The sequence below is a fragment of the Prionailurus viverrinus genome, chromosome E2 (assembly GCF_022837055.1).
Source record: "Prionailurus viverrinus isolate Anna chromosome E2, UM_Priviv_1.0, whole genome shotgun sequence".
Lineage (NCBI taxonomy): Eukaryota > Metazoa > Chordata > Mammalia > Carnivora > Felidae > Prionailurus > Prionailurus viverrinus.
This window is the reverse complement of record NC_062575.1, coordinates 1,640,422-1,656,321: the sequence shown is the minus strand read 5'-3', so window position 1 is coordinate 1,656,321 and position 15,900 is coordinate 1,640,422. Positions and strand designations below refer to the sequence as shown.

General features: G+C 48.9%; 2 protein-coding genes across 7 annotated transcripts in view; one reads left to right on the top strand and one right to left on the bottom strand.

Moving 5' to 3' along the window:
- Positions 1–15,900, top strand: part of LOC125152410 (zinc finger protein OZF-like) — a 516,059-nt gene that overhangs the window by 102,484 nt on the left and 397,675 nt on the right. The window lies entirely within an intron of this gene.
- ZNF772 (zinc finger protein 772) lies at positions 1,598–9,688 on the bottom strand. 6 transcript variants are annotated; one of them, XM_047834350.1, is made up of 7 exons: positions 9,479–9,688; positions 8,831–8,869; positions 7,360–7,486; positions 6,895–7,002; positions 6,235–6,302; positions 3,727–3,802; positions 1,598–3,166 (listed from the first exon to the last, which is right to left on the bottom strand). In XM_047834350.1, exons 1-7 carry the CDS (start codon positions 9,554–9,556, stop codon positions 3,054–3,056), a joined length of 609 nt encoding a protein of 202 aa, XP_047690306.1. In that variant the 5' UTR covers positions 9,557–9,688; the 3' UTR covers positions 1,598–3,053. The 6 variants fall into 6 exon arrangements, 5 of the variants coding, with proteins under 5 accessions (XP_047690306.1, XP_047690303.1, XP_047690301.1 ...); XR_007147191.1 differs by having other exon boundaries at positions 1,608–3,620; positions 3,727–6,302; XM_047834347.1 differs by having other exon boundaries at positions 1,607–6,302; positions 7,360–7,480.

The following is a 15,900-nucleotide window of genomic DNA, read 5'->3' as shown; positions in this document are numbered from 1 at the left end:
AGAACCTGATGAGGGGCTCGAACCCGTGCACCGATACCATGACCTGAGCGGAAGTCCCACACTCAACCTACTGAGCCACCCAGGCGCCCAGGGTTTCTTCTTAATTTGCTTTTACTCCTACACACCTTCCTCTGTATTTCTTGTAAAGTAGGTATTTGTGAGACGGGTATTTCAGGTCTATGCCAGGTGGACAGTTGTGCAATGTGACACTCCTGGAGATACATGGAGTGTGACACGTGTGAGATTAGGACACCCCTCAGCAGAACCCGGAAGCCCCTACATACATCCCAGGGACCCTGTATCACCGGCGAGGCGTGCTGGTGCCCTTCAACAAGCCACACACACGCATTATACCGTGCCCTGGCAGAAAACAGGTGCAATAGACAAGGGACACACAGCCGGCTTGTGGAGCTTGCACCAGGGGCTTGTGCCCCAGAGGGCGGTGCCAACGCGCCCTCGCAGATACGAGGACACGAATGCACAAATACTCTGGGGAGACTTGTGAGACAGCCACGGCACAGGGACACCCAAAAGCCTGGTATGCAGATACACACGCACAATCACACAATCCCCATGGGCTGAGGGTGACAAGGTGATTTCCACCTGGCTTGGAGAGAGTCCCCCGTCCCCCCCATCCTGGTCCCATCCCCGCTGGTTTGATGATGCTTTGCTGCCGGTCAGAACGGGGAGCTGGATGCACACCTTGGCACAACGTGGAGACTCACCCAGGTTTGAATCCTGAATGTAAACACGGAAGGATTCATGATGGGAGCAAATCAGCCCAAGCGCAAGTGGCAGAAAACCTAACTTGGAAATGCCGCCAAGAAGGCCCAGGAGTCAGTGCGAAGCTGGCAGGGGGCAGGGGTAGAGTGAGGGGCGGGGGGCGGTTACAGACTCTGCTGGAGGGGTCGGCGTGCCCGAGTTGGCTTCAGGGATAGTGGACCTAGAGTGGTTTGGGGAGGGGGCCATTTTGGTGGACCCTTAGCTATGGTTTGGGTGATTTGCATTTCCCCCAGAGTCTTGGGGAGAGCCCTGTAGTTCCAGCCGTGCAGGCAAGTCCGGATTCTTTCCTCCTCCTGGTGTTTCTCAGGTGCTTTACTCCTGAGTACACGGGGGCTTCTAAGTCAACCTCAGCAGTTTTCCAGCTGCCAAATCACAGCTACAACCACCACAATGAAACACATAGCTGAGCAAGGTTCCCGATAAACTCAAAAAACAAACATGCAGAAGAAATCTCATTGCTTAATTTCATAAATTTTTTGTGAAGTGTTGTAAAGCTCCTGGAACTCTCACAGGCAAACCACTATGCGTGGCCACAGCTAAGCATGGGCTTCCCAGGTACCACCATACACTTATTCTCAAGATGCTATCATTGGGGTGCTTCGAAAGTCCTCCTGGGGAGCCTGGGGGGCTCAGTTAAGCATCCGACTCTTGACTTCAGCTCAACTCATGATCTGGTGGTTTGTGGGTTCAGGCCCGAGTCTAGCTCTGTGCCTACAGCTCAGAGCCTGGAGCCTGCTTTAGATTGTCTCCCTCTCTCTCTGCCCCTCCCCCATTCATGCTCTCCCTCAAAAATAAAGTAAAACATTAGAAAATATTTTTTTAAAAGGCAAAATCTTAAAAAAAAAAAAAAAAGACCCCCGTCCTTTCTCTCCATCAAGCACTGTGTTCTGGAGAGTGGGAGGATGTGGACAGAGCTCTGGGTCCTACATTGCCTGGGGAAGGGCTCATCATTAAGTGTGGTAAATATACATGAAGACACAGGGGCACGATGAAACAATTCTGCTGCTCTGAACATATCCAGAGTTCATGAGAGAGAGAAGGGTCAGATCTTGGGGTCATGGTACAGGTAAGCACAGGTAGTGTTCCCTGGTGCCTGAAAGCTTTGATCCTGGAGGGAGAGAGGGGAATTTGGACACTTTTAAGCACTGCTGATAATCCGGGGTGAGTGGGTGCCATGAACTCTTAGCTGTGCTTCAAAAAAAAAAATAAAGATTGGTACAAATTCAAGTACCCCAGGTGCATTCAGCCCTCAGTCAGCCTTTCCAATATCTTCCTAATTCTCAGTGATGGGGGTCTGAGAAACCACAGGGGCTCTTCCCAACTGTCCCTCTCAATCAGCTTGGAGAAACCCCTCTCCAGGTTGGAAATGAAGCTCTGCCAATGAGATGAGCTAGATTTGCAGTGTCTGGACCCACTGTTACAAAGCAGTCCTTGCGTCAGAATACTAGAGCGGCTCAAGCAGTAGGCGTCTCTAGTAAACTCCAATTGGTACCTGGGTCTGAACCTATTCCCTTTTGTCTAGGCCCTTTGAGATACTCTTTTTCTCCTTACTCTGCCCCTATTCGTTTATTGGGTTGAGATTTCTTAGAGAAGAATCATGCCAGACTTTCTCCCAAAAAGGGGTGAATCATTCTAGAATTTTACAGCAATAATCACAAGAGCCAACCAGGGGAATTAAGAGACCATGTGACATCTTTTATTCGTTGTCTCCGACAGCACTATAGCAGACTATGGAGAGCTAATCGTTTTGTTCCTATTGTATCAGCTACCATCCTCTTTATGGGCAAGATCCTCAACTGATATTGGCAAAATCCACTAAGCTTGAGCCCACGTGACTTCGTGATCTCAGCAGGTGGAAGATCTCTTCCTCCCCTGGCAACAACCCAGCCAATGAGAGATGGCAACAGCTCAGCCAGTGAGAAGCCACTATACTTACAACTTGCAGTTTACTCCAATGGTCTTTCAGTGTATAAAAGCTCTTCCCAACTTCCCCTTTCCTCAATAAAAAAAAGCATTTCTCATCTCTGTTCTCTAGACTTGCCCATGGTTTTGCTGCAACTTGCTCGTCCTGGATTGCAATTCTGAGCTATTCCTAAATAAACCCATTTTCTGCTGGTAAAATAACTAGAAGTTTTATTTTTAAGGTTAACATAGGAGTAAGACAGGTGGCATCACTTAAGATTCTATAGGTACTAAAATAATGAGAATAGTTTGAAAGGTTTGACTACTTGAATAAACTGAATTCCTTGAATGACACAAATCACTAATGCTCACTCTAGGGGCAAAAAGGTAACTTCTATAGATCTATATCCACTATAAAAATTAAATTTGTAGTTGTAAATCTTCCCATAAACTCCAGGCCCAGTTAATTCTCTGGTGAATTCTACAAAAGAAAGAAACAATACCAGTTCTTCAAAAACTGTTCCAGAAAATTAAAAATCAGGGAATACTTAACCAACTTAAAGTGTAAAGGCAGCATTATGGTGATACCAACTAAACCCAGGCATTAGGGAAAATTAGAGACTAACATCCCTCATGAGCATAGATGCAAAAATCCTTACAGAGAGAAACACAACAAATAAATGCAACGATACATAAAAAGAATACATTGTGACCAAATGGGGCTCACTGTAGAAATGTAAAGTGGGTTCAGCTTTTGAAAAGTAGTCAATGTAATTAATCATTAAAAGACTAAAAATGTAAAGAAAAAAACCACTATGATTGTGGTAACCAACATACAAGAGACTCTGAAATCCCTACCTCCTTGTATTCTGTCAAGGGGCCCCCTTCTACTTATACCAGGATTAGTCTGTGTTACCTACAGAATAAGTCATTTCCTGAAAAAGAAAAAAATTACTTCTAGAAAAAGACTAATGAACGACAAAAATAATTATGCAGAGTTAAATAAAGCCATATACACAAGAGCACATATTAAAGTGTTACCTGTAGACGTGTATTTTTCCATATAAAATCCTAGGAAATAAAATCTGCATTGACAGAAAGCAAGATGGGTCGTTGCCTAGGAATGGGTAAGGAGGAGAGGGATTGGAGGGCAAATCAGAAAACTTTGCTTTCACAGGTGCAAACATGTTATCAAAACTAACTGAATTGTATACTATAAATCAGTACAGTTTATTGCAGAAAATATAGCTTGCTGACAGTGACAGTAGCCGTAAGAGACACAAATACGGGAATCCTGAGAATTTCCATAAGCCCTCATACCGAAGCCACAGTGATGGAAACATGTGGATATACCTTTACAAGAGTCACATTCCCTACAGTTTGCTCCCAATTCCCTATTAATCAGTGTCCCCGTACCAATCAGGATTCCTACCTAGTCTTTTTAGGGGACAGGGACATCTTCCTACTAATAGATTTCAGGGCCATTCGCGGGTCTCAAGGGGCCAAGTTCTCCTCAAGAAAATATGGGAACATGAAACATCCGTCTGGAACAAGGGAATCAATTCAAACTGCTCCCAGAACACCAGAGACTGTCACAACAACTGCCCACTACTCGGGGTGACCTTGATCACACAAATAATCTTGGAATACAGGCCAAAATATTAGACCCAAGATCAGTATTCTTTCAGAGACAGCCTTGAGCAGTGATGCAAGTTAGACCAAAACTAAAACGAGAGCTGTTCTTTGCCATTCTGCTACCACCGAGACGCAACATTTGGAGTTCTCACAAAACCTGTTCCTCCCTTCATGCCGGCAGAGCCCAATCCTGTTCTCAGTACAACCCACAGAGTGAACAGAGTCCCCAACACTAAAGGTAGTTGGAAAACTAAGGTATTGCTTGCAAAAACAGAACAGTGTGAGGCAGGCAATTCCCAAAGTAATTGACTTGGAGACTGGATAAATCCATCGTTAAGTGCAAAATGGGACTAACAAAGTCCATGACAAATGGAAACCCTCTCTGCAAACAGCCAGCAGAACAAAGCTTGCAAGCTTATGACCAAAACTGAGTCATGTCCTTGCTTAAACCAGCTGATGGAGGCAAAGGTAGGAAGGAGTGAAGATTTTTAATGGGCTCTACTACTGATGATTCCCTCTAGGAAAGGGAGGAGCAGCAGAGATCTGCCTATTAGAGCACGTCGGGGTGACTTGTGCAATGTGGGACTCTGCCCTTCCATACATGGCTGGTTTTTCTTCAGAGACACTGGTGGCCACAGAATTCTGGCAAAGGTCCTGGGCATGTTATAAAGTACAACACTGCGCCAGAAAGCTTCTGACTCAACCTCCCCAGGGTGGATGTTTAAACGTATGAGGTTCAACTTCCAGCTGATGGCTACTCACGGAAGGCTACTCTCAGAGCTTCTCTTTAGTGTCAGTTGCTATGTTGCACAAGGAAACGGTATATTCCCTACTATACTAAGGCCTTTCTCCAGTGTGAACTTTCCAATGTCGGATGAGGGAAGCTCTTTGCCTGAAGGCCTTCCCGCACTCACTGCACTTATATGGCCTTTCTCCAGTGTGAATTCTATGATGCTGAACAAGTACATGTTTGTGGCTAAAGGCTTTTCCACAGTCGCTGCACACATAGGGCTTTTCACCATTGTGAACTCTCTGGTGCGCAATAAGGTCAGAGCTCTGGCTAAAGAACTTCCCACAGGCAATGCACTCATAGGGCCTTGCCCCAGTATGGACGCTCCAGTGTTTAATGAGTCTGTATTTGTGACCAAAGTATTTCCCACATTCACTGCACTCGTAAGGCCTTTCTCCAGTGTGTATGCTCTCATGCTGAACAAGTGTGGATTTGTGGCTGTAGGCTTTCCCACACTCGCTGCATTTGTAAGGCCTTGCTCCAGTGTGGACTCTCTGGTGTACAATAAGGTTGGAGCTATGATTGAAAACTTTCCCACATATGCCACACTCATATGGCATTTCTCCAGTGTGGATTCTCTGGTGCTGAGCAAGTATGGGTTTGCGGCTGAAGGTTTTCCCACATTCGCTGCACTCATAAGGCCTTTCTCCAGTGTGGACTCTCTGATGCTGGACAAGTGAGTCTTTGCGGCTGAAGACCTTCCCACATTCGCTGCACTCGTAATGCCTTTGTCCACTGTGAAAGGCCTCCACACATTTGGCGTTACCGTTTGGCTTCCAATTGCTATGAGGGGCACGGTGCTGGAAAATGCTTGAGCTAGTTGGGAAGTCCTTATAACCCTTCCCGGTCATAAAAGGCATCTCCAATGGTTCGACAGGGCAGCTGTTTACAAGCAAGGTGCCGCCCTCGTTCCCTCTGAAGGTTTCCCCTCCACTGTGCTGCTTCTGGTGCTGAAGGTTTGCACTGAACCAGAACTGTTTCCCACATGCCCCACATGTGTATGATTTCTGCCCAGGGTGTGTTCCCTGGGGCTCAGCCAAGTGCAAAATGTCTTTCAAGAGTGGGCCACAAGTCTCACAGGGGTGGGCCTTCTGGGTAGAAGGGCCTGCCTTGGGAGTCCTGACCTGTGACACACCCACAGAAATGTTCTGCTCAAAAGCTGTCTCCTCGTCCTCCGTTCCATGCCAAGAACCTGAAAGCAGACAAATGCTGGTGAAGTGCAAACGGACACTGATGGGAAGGGCAGCCTCATTACAAATGTGTGTCTAACAGAAATAAGATCAAGGTCATAGGACTGCTGTCAGAACAAGAGGCCCAAGCTCCAGACGAATAAAGAGCTGCTAACCAGTAGTTAGCATCTAAAGATCATAGGATGGAAGAGGCCTTGGCTGGGGCAGAACACAAATGTAGGGTACAAGCCAGGAAGAGCATTTCAGGGTTTCAGTGAGGCTTTGGCTGCTGGGGACAGTGAGAGGTGTGTAGAAGGTATGTCTACTGAATAGCTACCACTGAACACCTGATATTTTAGGACTATTTGGCATATGTGCACATCTCATAACCACTAAGTATAGGCCAACGTTGGGGAGCAGTGCAGAGGAACAGGTGAGATATGGAGACCCAGGTGGTGAAAAGACAGAGGTCAAAGTTCAGAGCATAAGACAAGTGTTTACGTGGGAAACCAAAGACAGAAAGAAACAAACGTGGGAAGAGAGGGTAGGGAGTGACCAGAACCCAGCCCTGACACCACATCCTTCCCCGCTCCCACTCCCCAGGGCCACACCCACCCTGAGCCTCTCTGGTCCTGGCTGGAGTAACGTCTGCCCAGTCAGATACCCAGGGCTTGCCGCCCAGCTCCAGTGAGGCAACCCGAAGGGACATGGAAGATTCATATCCTAAGAAGAAGATGAGACAGGTAAATGGCCAGCACTGGTCTGGGTAACCCACCACTCAGAGAAGAAAACTAAATATTATAAAAATAACCTCAAAACAAGGTCTTACTAAGAATAGCTCAATGGGCTCGGCTAGTAGTGACCACACTGGTCCCTGCAGTTCCTGGCCGAGGCAGGCTACTGGAAACATCAGCTAGAGGAAGCAGGCAGAAACTGGAACACAGGGGTGCTTGGATCTGGAGAGGGGTACTCAGTCAGAGAGAGGACAATCTCTGATACAGGAAGAGATAGACGCCCTTGGGGAACAGGGGAGCGGCAGACCCCAGTCCAGAACACTGGGGTGGGTGTGGGGGGCCTTACCCAGCGAGGCCGTAAGTGCCAAGTTCTCCAGCATCACATCGCGGTACAGGAGCCTCTGAGCCTCATCAAGGAGCCCCCACTCCTCCCGGGAGAAGTACACGGCCACGTCCTCAAAGTTCACCTGCCCCTGCCACAATGGCGAGAACCAAGTCCATGAGCAGCCTCTCTCCCGAGGACACGCATCTAGGCCCCCACAGATCTCCCCGCCAAGTTCCTTCCTACCTAATTCCTCAACTCAGAGGAAGTAACGGCGACTGGGTGCCAAAGGTGCCTGCTCTCTCCTAAAGTCCCTTTGATTACTGTGTGCACCCAGGGCAGCAACAGGCAGGTGGTCAGAGAGGCACCATTGAAGCTCTGGGCCTGGTCTGTGGAGCTGCAGTCCCCTCCCCCACCTCCCGCCAGCTAGTTCTCCGGTGGCTGCTACCATCATGCTACCGGACAACCAAAGCTGGACTCACCTTTGTCCTCTAAGTCCCCAGTACCAGGGCCCAGGAGCCAGCGGTTCACACTCCTTTCCACATGCACACTATTCATAGGGTCTCTCACAACTCTGGCCCCCCACCCAGACACTGGCCTCCACCATTACTTTCCTGGCTCGCTAACCACACTGTTGTGCAAATTCCTCCTCTCAAGCCCACCTACACACCCGCTTCTATTCCTTAGATGTCTCCATCCTAACGCCCTCCACCGAAGTCCAGTCCTGTCTTCAGCAGCTCACCTGACACCTCCACTCAGTGTTCTCTGGCACACGTTAAGACTCGTCACCAGGCCACAAATAAAATCCTGAAATCTGATCTGAGTTACGTCTATCACTGACATGCCCATCTTGGCTGATGGAACATCTACCCTTCCAGGTGATAAGACCTAAAGCCTCAGGGTTCTCTCTCTCACTTCAAAAAATCTGATCCAATACTTCTCCCATCTACACAGCTCCCCTGTGGCCCCTTACTACCACTCACCTAGAATGCTGAAACGCCCTCCTCCCTGGTCTCCTCGTGGCTACCACAGCTCCCTGTACCCACACCACACACAGTCTGTTCTCCACCTGGCATCCAGAGGGGGTCTGCTAAAACCTGGATCAGATCACCTCCCTCCTCTGCTCCTACCCCACGGCTACACAACCCTCAGAACGGAGGCCCAGCTTGTCAGCGGGCCATCTCAGACGGGACTCCTGCCCACCTGCTCCTGATTCCTACCGCACGTGGTGGAGACCTGCAGTTTCTTGAAACCTTTCATCTCAGTCTCTCCTCCCTGTTGGTTTCCGGTACCTGGAACAATGTTCTAACAGTCACTCAATATAGGAACCCTCCCATATAACCCCTGGCCTGGACCTATAACTCTGGGCTGAGGATTTCTCCAGGGTCCTCAGACTCATGCGCTGGGGCAGTGTAAGCAAAGTGTCGTAGGACACCACAATCCTGGAGACCATGTGGATGGGGTGGGATCGAGAGCACAGACACCCTTCCCTCACCTGCACAGGGTCCATCATTACTTCTGAGTTCGTGGGAACCTGTGGGAAGAGGAGGCTGTGAGAGACAAGAAACCACGAAGGAGCCCCAAAAGCTCACGGCTCCCCCCTACTCCTGCCCCAACACAAAGACCTGGGGCTGACTGTCCACCCTCTGTGCCTCAGTCTTGAGGGCCAACTAACAGCTGTGTAAACTCGGACTAGGTCTGTCTGTCTGTGCCTCACTGTCCTCATCATCTCCCGACCTCCACCCCAAGTTTGTTCCATAATCAGTCTATGAAATACTTTGAAAACCTTCAGATCGCGTCCCTCCCGTTAGAACCTTCCATGGCTCCTGGGGCGCTCAGAATGAAGGCACAGCCCCTCTGAATGTCGCTGCAAGTGTAACTCCTCACACTCCCTGACCCTTTCACAAACCAACGGCCCCAGGTATCCCGCAGCCTCCGGCTGTCGCTCCTCCGAGCCTTCGCACATGCTGGGCCCTCCCTGCATCGTCCTTCCACACCCCACACACCGGCTGTCAGAAACGGGACCCAACCGCCCCTGCTGTCTAGACACAGGGGCCTAACCTGCAGGGACCTGAAGCAGCCCTCATTCGAGCTCGGGTTCAGAAAGGGAAGTCGGGGGAGGGCCCGAGAGCGCAGCACCCACCTGCGCCTCGTCCGTCAGTGGGGCCGCCTCCACCCGAACCTGCGGACCCGAGAAGGCGCAGGGAGAGAAGAGGGTCATTAACGATCGGAGGGTGCGAGGACGCGACCCTCAGGCCCGCCTCAGCTCAGGGGAGACAACGCCTCCTCCAGTGTTTTCCCTCTCGTGTCACCTCTCTGCGAGATGGACTAACCTGGTGGGTTAATCCAAAAGCAAACAAAATGTCCGCTCTGGAAGGGAACGGAAGTCCCACCCTGACGTCTCCCGCACCAACGGAAACGCCACTTTCCCAGGCATTCATTGGCCCGGCACCACGGAGGCTCCTGGGTAACGTAGTTTCAGTTTCGGCAGCAGCTACACTGGAAAGGAGCATCCGCGCCACCTCCAAAGCAGAAGCCTCCATAGAGCTGGTGGCGCCTAGAAATTGCGTCATGTTGAGGACTGGGCAGAGCTTCGCTTTCCCTTAAAGGAACCGTTACCATATTTCCCATCAGTGTAGTCTGCCACACCTGTTTGGAGATATTCTCTTTAGGCATAGAATGCTCACCCAAAACTCAGATGGACACCTTGTATGCTAATGTCACTCATATTTTTAGAGCTGGAAGCTAACACTTGTAGCCTGCAGTTCTAGAGTTAGTTTTGTGAGACCCAGCATTTTGGGTCAGAAACAAGAGAAGGAACGACTCCAGACAGGGCCAGGATGTGCAACAGGCAGAGGGATATTGGGCGCTGCTGAAGCACTCGGGGAAAATTTGTGTCTCTGGTTGCCTCAGAAATCATTCCTCCTGCCTGTATAGTCAGTGATTGTGTCGAACACAGGTCTAATACTTTTTTTTTTTTTTTTTACAAGATATTTCTTACTCTGTATACAGAGATGTATTCAATTCCATTTTGGTATCTTACAAATGTCTGAGAGAAAGGCGATTTAGCAAATGTCATTGGCAGTTAGGAGGGCAAGAAGAACAGCTTCTGTGCGTAGGAATTAGCCACAGAACTAAATTTGTATAGGGACACCTAGGTGGCTCAGTTGGTTAAGCGTCTGTCAGACTTCAGCTCAGGTCATGATCTCACGGTTTGTGAGTTCGAGCCCTGCTTCGGGCTCTGTGCTGACAGTTCGGAGCCTGGAGCCTGCTTCCGATTCTGTGTCTCCCCCTCTCTGTGCCCCTCCCTTGCTCACATTCTGTGTCTCTCTGTGTCTCAATAATAAATAAATGTTAAATTTGGATACAGTAAAAAATGTCGTTTAAGTGAGTGTGACATAAGAATATTTGAGGCCCAAAGTGATTCATGTAATGGAAAACAAACCCACAGGCAATAAATTTCTAAACAAAATATTCAAGTCCAAAAAAGCTTGATCTCAGATGAAAGGTCTGCAATGAGAGAAGGAACGAGGATCGAGAGAGATGTGCATCTTTTGATTAAAACAAACGTTCAGGGGCGCCTGGGTGGCTCAGTTAGTTAAGCGGTCGACTTGGGCTCAGGTCATGACCTCCCGGTCCATGAGTTCGAGCGCCCGGTCGGGCTCTGTGCTGATGGCTCGGAGCCTGGAGCCTGTTTCGGATTCTGTGTCTCCCTCTCTCTGACCCTCCCCTGTTCATGCTCTGTCTCTCCCTGTCTCAAAAATAAAAATAAAACGTTAAAAAAAATTTAAAAAATAAAACAAATGTTCATTATCTATGCAAAATGTGAACATATCCCCCTGTGGGGTTAAAATGATGGAATTCCCATGCATTCCTCCAGATACTCACTGAGAGAAGGCTATTTGCTTAATGTTCTAAATCCCTTCTATTTCTAAATGGGAAGAAAATGCATTTGTAATTCTGTTAACTTTAAAAATAGAAGCTGCCAGTTATTTTACCAGCAAAAGATGGGTTGATTTGGGAAAAGAGAATTCCAATCCAGGACAAATAAGCTGCAGTAAAACTGTAGGTGAGTCTGGGGAACAAAGGAGAGACACAATTTCACAGGGCGAAAAGAGGAAAGTTGGGAAGGCTGTTATGAACTACAAATCCATTGGGGTAAACTGGGATTAATAGTGTGGTACCTTTATTGGCTGAGCTGTTGCCTGAGGGGATGAGAAAAGTATCTCTACCTTTAGTTGGAGTAGTAGAGTATCAACATGCAAGGTCTAGTCCAGGTAAGGTCAAGTCCATCTCTTCCTTTTGGGTCTGCAATTGACTACAAGTGAGAGAGAGAGTGAGAGCTTCCCCTGTGGAAACCTCTTGACTCCTTTTAGTGAGGTTTCCCATTAACTAATTTTCACAACTCAAATGTATTAATGTATCAAATAGATATTTGTGATTTTTAGCTTAAATATGATAAATAGGATCAGAGCATATATTTTTTTAGGCTAGAAGAGGAAAAATTTGGAATATAACTTGTTGACCAAGAAAGAAGTCACTGACAATGAAAAACAATAGAGTCTTATTTGGCAATTAGAATTGCAATTCAGGAGACACAGATTCAGGTAGAAACGTGGATAGTGTTCTGAGGAAGGCAAGGAAGTGGGCAGAGTTATAGAGAAAAGTTCAAGAGGAGGCACCTGGTGGCTCAGTCAGTTAAGCATCCCACTTGAGCTCAGGTCATGATCTCATGGTTTTTGAACTCGAGACCCATGTTGAGCTCTGCACTGACAGCTCAGAACCTGGAGCCTGCTTGGATTCTGTGTCTCCCTCTCTCTCTGTCTCTCTCAACAATAAATAAATATTTTAAAAGCATTAAAAAAAAGATAAAAGTTCAAGAGTATAGTTCCCATTTTCCTCCTGCATATCTTATGTCCCAATGATTGGCTTTGCTGTGCATCAGGTAAACAGATTTGGATTCGGTCCCACCCCAAAGTCCTGCCCAGCCTACCTGAGGTCGACCAGGACATGTAGCCTATGTTCTCTGGTGTACTGCTCTCCTTGAGGGGAGCGGAGACCTCTTTCTCCTTTTCAAAGTAAACAAAACATTGACAGCTTTCAGGAATGGGACTGTAGATTTCACCCAGAAGGAGTAGCAGCTGTTGAGTCCTACTGACTATATCCCAGAGTCCGCTAAAGTTATTCAAACTATCCAATCCAAGCTTTGCTCAGTGTACCTACTGAGCAAAGTAGGTACTTTGGCTTGTCCTTCCCATGAGAACCCCAGTAAAGACTCTGGGCCATCTTTCACCTCTCCTCTGCCTCCTGATCCACCCTGGTGCTTCCCCATGTGGCCCTACATTGCATGGCGTGCCTCTTGTTTCTAAGGATTGGAGTGATGGCTTCTTCCTTTCTGAAAATAATTTCTGTGTCTGTATGTCTTACCACAGCTAATTAGAACTAATCCCAGTTACGTTTGGAGACAGTAGATAATCATTTTACCTAAACTAAATGATTAAATTGCCTGTTCTGTCCTCACTGATCCAGTGATCAAATTCCACATCCTTGTGTGGCTGTTTCAGGCTGTTGAGATCATCCATTTGTTTATTCCTGTGACAAAATTAGACTATCTACATAGCCTTTTCTCTTTCTTTACTTTAAAAACTGCTATACATTCAGTTGAGTGTTAATAAGAGATGTACAAATTGTGCTTTTTCTTTTCTTTTCTTTTTTTAGGGAGCAGGGAGAGGGGCAGAGGGGGAGACAATCTTAAGCACACTCCATGTTGAGTGGGAGCTTGATGTGGGGCTCGATCCCATGACCTTGGGATCATCACCTGAGCCAAAATCAAGAGTTGGACAGTCAACCCTCAACAGACTGAACCACCCGGGTGCCCTTCATGCTTTCTTTTTTAAGTTTATTTATTTATTTTTGAGACAGAGAGAGTGTGTGTGTGTGAGAGAGCCACGGAGGGGCAGAGAAAGAGGGAGAATCCCAAGCAGGCTCCATGCTGTTAGCACAGAGCCCAACGTGGGGTTTGATCTCACAAACCATGAGATCATGACCTGAGCCAAGACCAAGAGTTGGATGCTTCATGGACTGAGTCACCCAGGAGCCCCGTGTCTTTTCTTTCATAAAGACCACACCTATAAAACTATCACCCAATGTAAAACAGAATATATAATGTTTCTTAGGCATTCCTTTTCCCTTGCTCCCTTTACATGACCCTGAGGCTCCCTAGAGTTCATCTGACATTTTGATTATCATGCTATTGATATCTTTATAGTTTACCACTTATGTATATTTCCCTAAATGATAGTCTAGAGTCACATGCCACATTGTGGCCTGATTTAATAACTAGTGCCACTTGAGTCTCTATCACTTCCTGTTCTCAACTCCGATATTGACTCTAAATTCCTTTCCAGAATCACCTAGCACTTAACACCTACTTCCAGAAAGTCACAGGAAGGAGCGAATGCTTCATCATCTTTTGTTCTCACGAGTGATTCCAAGGCAGTGATGGACTTAGTCACTGCTCAGCCCACAGATGATAGGGACAGGAGAAGAATTGGGGAAATGAAGACTGGGTCCAAAGAAATGGAACCAGCGGTGAGGGAGGTGCCGGGAGTCCACATACTAAACTGGTGATGTTTCTTTTACCAGTGCTGCCTGGTGTCAGTAATAGTTCAGCATCCTTCCTACCCGCAGGGAGTTTGCTTTGTCTGTGGAAATGAAAGGGCAGTGGGAACACGGAATAGAAAGGGATGAAGGGGAGAAATCTGGGAGTGAGAGGAGTGTTGGCTTATGGGTTTGAAGCCTATTGTCCTACTTGAACACCAATGTTGGGCCCTTAAAAAGGGAAAGGGCGGGCACCTGGGTGGCTCAGTAGGTTAGGCATCCGGCTTCAGCTTAGGTCATGGTCTCCTGGTTGGTGAGTTCCAGCCCCACATCAAGCTCATGCTGTCAGCTTGTCAGCACAGAGCCCGCCTCGGATGCTCTGTCCCCGCCCCCCCTCTGCCCCTCCCCTGCTTATGCTCTCTCAATAAATAAAATTTTATTTTTTTTAATTTTTTTTTTAATTTTTTTTTTTAACGTTTATTTATTTTTGAGACAGAGAGAGACACAGCATGAATGGGGGCGGGGCAGAGAGAGAGAGGGAGACACAGAATAGGAAGCAGGCTCCAGGCTCTGAGCCATCTGCCCAGAGCCCGACGCGGGAACTCGTGGACCGCGAGATCGTGACCTGAGCTGAAGTCGGACGCTCAACCGACTGAGCCACCCAGGCGCCCCTCAATAAATAAAATTTTAAAAACATTACAAAATGGGGGGGGGGGGGGTTGGGGAGACACACACAGATGTGTGGGGTGAGGCAGGAAGGTGAACACCTGGGATCCCCGACTACCTCCCCACCTACGTTCAGAACTAAGCCATTTCTCCTCACACAACAGGCGTTGCTTCACCATCGCTGTCTTTGATATCGGGCATCCCCTTGGCAAGGGAAGTCTGGTAATGTATCATTGGTTCATTCCGAGGAAACCGCTTTACTGTGAGAGTCGCTTTCAGTCCTTCACGAGGAGGAACGCCTGTGGCACCAGATGCTCGGGGAAACTGAAATCCAGGCCCAGCTACACTCCTCTGTTGGAGAGTCTGGGACAGTTCTTGACCCAGATTTCTCCAGCCACCTCTCTGGGCCTTGGCCACCGCCTTCCCGGTGGGGCGGTGGAAACTACATTACCCAGGAGGCGCTGCGCCCCGCGGCATTCACGCTCGGCCAATGAAAACTGACGTTTCCCCGCGTGGGGCACGCGCTGGGAGGGACTTATGGCGCGGCCGCAGGGGCGGGCGTTTCGGGGTGTCTAGGGCCGCTCGGTCTGATCTGAGGCTCCCGGAGGCTGCCCTGGGGCTGGGGCAACGGGAGCGGGAAGACGCGAGAGGAGGCCGGTCCGAGGCTCGCCAGCTGCGTCCGGGGGTGACCCCGATTCTGGATCGGGGTCGGGGTGCGCGGGGCCCGTGCTGGTCCTCCTCTCCGGACGCTGTTCCGCCCAGAGTCCGATGGCGGTGGCCGCGCAGAGGGGCCCGGCTCCGGTAAGCGCTGGTCCCCGGGTCCTCCCCGCACATGCCGAAGTCCGAAGGGGCGGCCCACGCTTACGACCCTGGGTCGGGTCCCCATTTCTGTCAGCCAGTGTGATGCGGTGTGGGAGGGTCACAGGCAGAGGAGGGTCACAGGCAGAGGGACAGGGCCTGGGGTTTGTCCCCAGGGAACAGCTCGAGAGGGGACGGGTCACGAGCGGAAAGGCAGCCTGAGCGGCTGAACCTTCGCTCTGAGCCGTTGGTGGCCACGGAACGCTGTGCACATAGGAGGGACCCCATCTGTTGCTCAGAGTTTTCAAAGGCGTCTTAGTGAGGAGGGCGGAGCAAGTCCGTTCAGTGGACAGCTAGAGGGTTGTGGCCGGGGCTGGGCCGATGGCAGGGGAGGGGGTGCACTGATAGGTCTCAGATGGAGTTTTAAAACTGGACAGAATTTCCTGCTGCATCAGAAGTGGCTGTGAGAGAAAGAAGGGAATGAAGGACCATCAGTGTTTT

Bases quoted from the DNA above. Each gene is read 5' to 3' on its own strand.
- ZNF772 (XM_047834345.1), bottom strand. From the start codon at position 9,556: ATGACCCTCTTCTCTCCCTGCGCCTTCTCGGGTCCGCAGGTTCGGGTG. The intron at 8,870-9,478 runs GTGGGTGCTGCG...CTCTTCCCACAG, and splicing joins CACTGACGGACGAGGCGCAG to GTTCCCACGAACTCAGAAGT. The intron at 7,003-7,359 runs GTAAGGCCCCCC...TCTTCTTCTTAG, and splicing joins GGCACTTACGGCCTCGCTGG to GATATGAATCTTCCATGTCC.